The 3,482-nt window shown below is 42.3% G+C and overlaps 1 protein-coding gene across 1 annotated transcript in view; it reads left to right on the top strand.

Annotated features, from left to right (window-relative positions):
* LOC101848774 (hemicentin-1) overlaps window positions 1-3,482 on the top strand; it is a gene marked incomplete in the record, with an annotated part of 58,272 nt that overhangs the window by 42,157 nt on the left and 12,633 nt on the right. Inside the window, 1 exon segment of the mRNA XM_035972202.1 lies at window positions 2,715-3,002. Coding sequence (XP_035828095.1) covers window positions 2,715-3,002 — 288 coding nt within the window.

Raw genomic sequence — 3,482 nt, 5'->3', positions numbered from 1 at the left:
ATAATAATAATAATAATATAATGACTATGATAATGATGGTAATGATAATGAAAATGGGTTTAATAGTCAACAATAGCTCTGATAATGATGATGGTGGTAATGGAAATGATATTGATTGAAATTAAAGATGATAATAATGATAGAAACATATTAATAATAATTACAACAATCTTAACAAAAATTCATATGAATGACCACGCACACATACTGGTACTATGCTCTCTAGATTAAGGCTAACAAATAAGGAGACATTCATACTTTCCCAGCATAACCTATGCTTCATATATGTAGACATCACATTCTCATAAGAGAGCTATGTAAATGGAAGACTTTCCAAAAGGCGTTCATGAGTCTAGCATTGAGTGTATTTGTGTCCTGAAAGATAATTAGACATCTCATTATAATCTGTCTTCAGTGTGGCATATACATTTGAGCAACCTGTCTGTCTGTCTGTCTGTTCGTCTGTCTGTCTGTCTGTCTGTCTGTCTGTCTGTCTGCCTGTCTTGTTTTGTCTCATTCAGCAAAAGACTGTTTTCATGTAAAAGGTCTTCCTCTTTCCCTTACAACTGTTATCTGTTCTGCAAAGTCTAAGTTTAGACAGGTGGGTGGTTGGCGTGTGCTCTGGTGTGGTTAAACCCTTCTTTGCTATGAAACATTTGATGCTCCTATCTCTAAATGTTCTTTACTCTCGATGTTCTTATCTCTCAATGCTCTTATCTCTCCTCCATTTCTTTGTATCTTACTCTCTGGTAACACCTCTAATTTTCAGCACTCATAATACTCTGTTTGTGATGCAAATACTGTAAAACTCTGACTATAATCAAAACTAATCTTCGGCACTGATATCGACTGCTTTGTGTAATACCGGGTGCCCATAGCGGATGGGATCAGGTCGGGTCGGGTAGGGTCGGGTCGATCACCCGACTTGTCATCTGAAAACAAACGCGTTTGTTTTTGAGGTGACGATTCGGCGTGATCGGCTTGTGCCACGATAGCCTCTTTGCGTCCTCAATCAGGCTAGTAAACGACCCGACGCCCAAAGGGCACCCCGTATAAGTAAGACTCTAACTCAACAAGCCATGTTGAAAAGTGACGTGTAAATGACGGGGTCTAGCACTGAGCAGTCGATATGACCTCTTGACCTATTTGTGTCACATCGTGGTGAAATCAGGCGCTCGTCAAAACACATGTAATCAAATAGAAGTCGGCATTTTTCTGCGGGTTTGGCAATTCGTATAATTTTTTTTTCTTGGTTCAACAACTTTTATGTCCATTTAGGAACACATTTCAGAGTGGATTTTTACTGAAAACCATTGGTCAATAAATTTAAATGCACAAAAAAGTAAAATTTGCAACTTTTATGCCCACTTGAGAACACATTTCTGTGTGGATTTTACTGGGGGGGGGAAAACCTTGGTCAAAAACTGAGATTTTGGAAGTCACCGAACTTTGGAGGACACTTTTGGGTAATTAATAATAATTACTTCAAATTTACATCAAATGACTTCAAGCCTCCGTCAATCGCAAGTATCTCGCCTTCTATTCTGGATAGATTGGTCTTTTTTCATCAGAAGCAAGACAAATCGCTCCCCTAGAATTACACAGTTCTATCTGCTCAAAAACTTAGTTCTGAGAAATTTGATGTAAAACACTTTGAGTTTCACAACATGTCAAGCTTCTTTTAATGCAGGTCTTTGAATATCTTGATAACGACTCCGAATAATCTTACGATTTTGATAGTGCTGATAGAACATATTATTTTGGTTTCTGGCCTCATCATAGTCTTATTAGAGTAACTCCAAGTGGCCAAAAATGTCAGATAGAACTTTATGATATATATTAATAAGCAGTTTGCGTGGATTTTTTAAAGTTAGGTCCTATCCACATGGATGCTGTGGGCGCCTGCAAAATTTCAAAGGTGTGGGTTTGTGCAAAAAGCCTCCCAAGTCCACTTTTATAGATAAACAAACCTGGCGGATTTTCTAAAATTACAGAGACAGAAGCGTCGGCCTACAAAAGCGATCGGCGAAATAAAGAAATTTACCTTTTTGCAGCAAAACTGTCTCAAAACTGAAAAAAACCAAAGGCGTCATTATCAGGAGAATATTTTAAAGAATCTTTTGGCGAAAATGGCATGTCGATCGATGTAGCCATTGAAAAGTCTTTTAAATAACAAAATAGATAATGGATGTTCTATTTGTGCTGCAAGCGCAGTAAGTAAAATTCCTACGAAATCTAAACTAGAAAATAAAAGAATGTATTAATGACAAACACAAAAAAACCGAAACAATGACCAAGCGTAAATATGATATCTAGAATTCAATATAACCAAATATTGACGAGCGTGTTTCTGAAATATTCCAGCACGTTCCTATACCGCGACCTCAGTGCTTTCTTGTCGTGTCTCCATTTTCTTAACAGTGAAAATGTGACTTCTTCTTAAGTTTTCACTCTCTGTTATGAGCTGTTTTCACTTTTATTAAAAATGAAGATACGACAAGAAAGCACCGAGGTCGCCATACATTTGTATGAGGCGCTCATATGACCTTATGCAGTTGCGAGCGCTGTAAAACCTCTACTAAAACTTAAAAAGCCCCGAAAATTGAGAACCGCCTGATTCCACCACGTAACGACACACCATCAGCTGTGTTGAGTTGAAAGTGCCGTAAAAAACTGTGACCTAACCTAACCTAACACCAACGCGTGTCTACCAGACGGGCCGAGAATCAGTGTCCCGTCCCGACCCATCATAGTCAACTCAGGTCAACCTTTGACCTTGTCCTGCTCGGTGATCGCCAACCCGAGCGTCTCCGAGCTGTACTGGGTCAAGGACACCACGGGGAGGATTGACCCCTCGTCCGACAGCAGGTACAGTGGGGGCACAATCGCTGTGCCGTCTCTCACCATCGACCCCTCGCATATCGATGACAGCGGCGCTTATAACTGCGTGGCGAGGAACGCTGTGGGGACGAACAGTTCTTCCATTGCTCTGGATGTTGTCAGTAAGTCTATTGTGTTTGGGTGGATTTTTGGTGGTGGTGAAGGAGGAGTTTCAACTTTAGCCCCCACCATCCCACCATCCCCCCAATCCCTCACTTCAACACGCCCCCTGAACAGTTCTTCTTCACCCCCGCACATAGTCACTCTCACACCCCACCCCACACCTCACTCCCACATCCCACCCAACACCCCACTCCCACATACCTGTACACCCCATCCACATACATCTCCACCCCACCTACACACCCCTACACACCTATACACCCTCACCCAGACACACAACCTCACCCACCCTCATTCCACATAACACACACACCCCACTCACCACCTACACACCACCTACACACCACTACACACCTATACACCCCCACCCCGACACACAACCTCACCCATCCCCACACATCCCACATCACACACACACTCCACCCACTCCCCACAGCACACACCCCGCACCCCACCCCACACACCCACAACTCCCCCCC

This window comes from Aplysia californica, unplaced genomic scaffold, assembly GCF_000002075.1.
Source record: "Aplysia californica isolate F4 #8 unplaced genomic scaffold, AplCal3.0 scaffold00611, whole genome shotgun sequence".
Taxonomy (NCBI): Eukaryota; Metazoa; Mollusca; class Gastropoda; order Aplysiida; family Aplysiidae; genus Aplysia; species Aplysia californica.
This window is presented reverse-complemented; position numbering and strand designations above follow the sequence as displayed.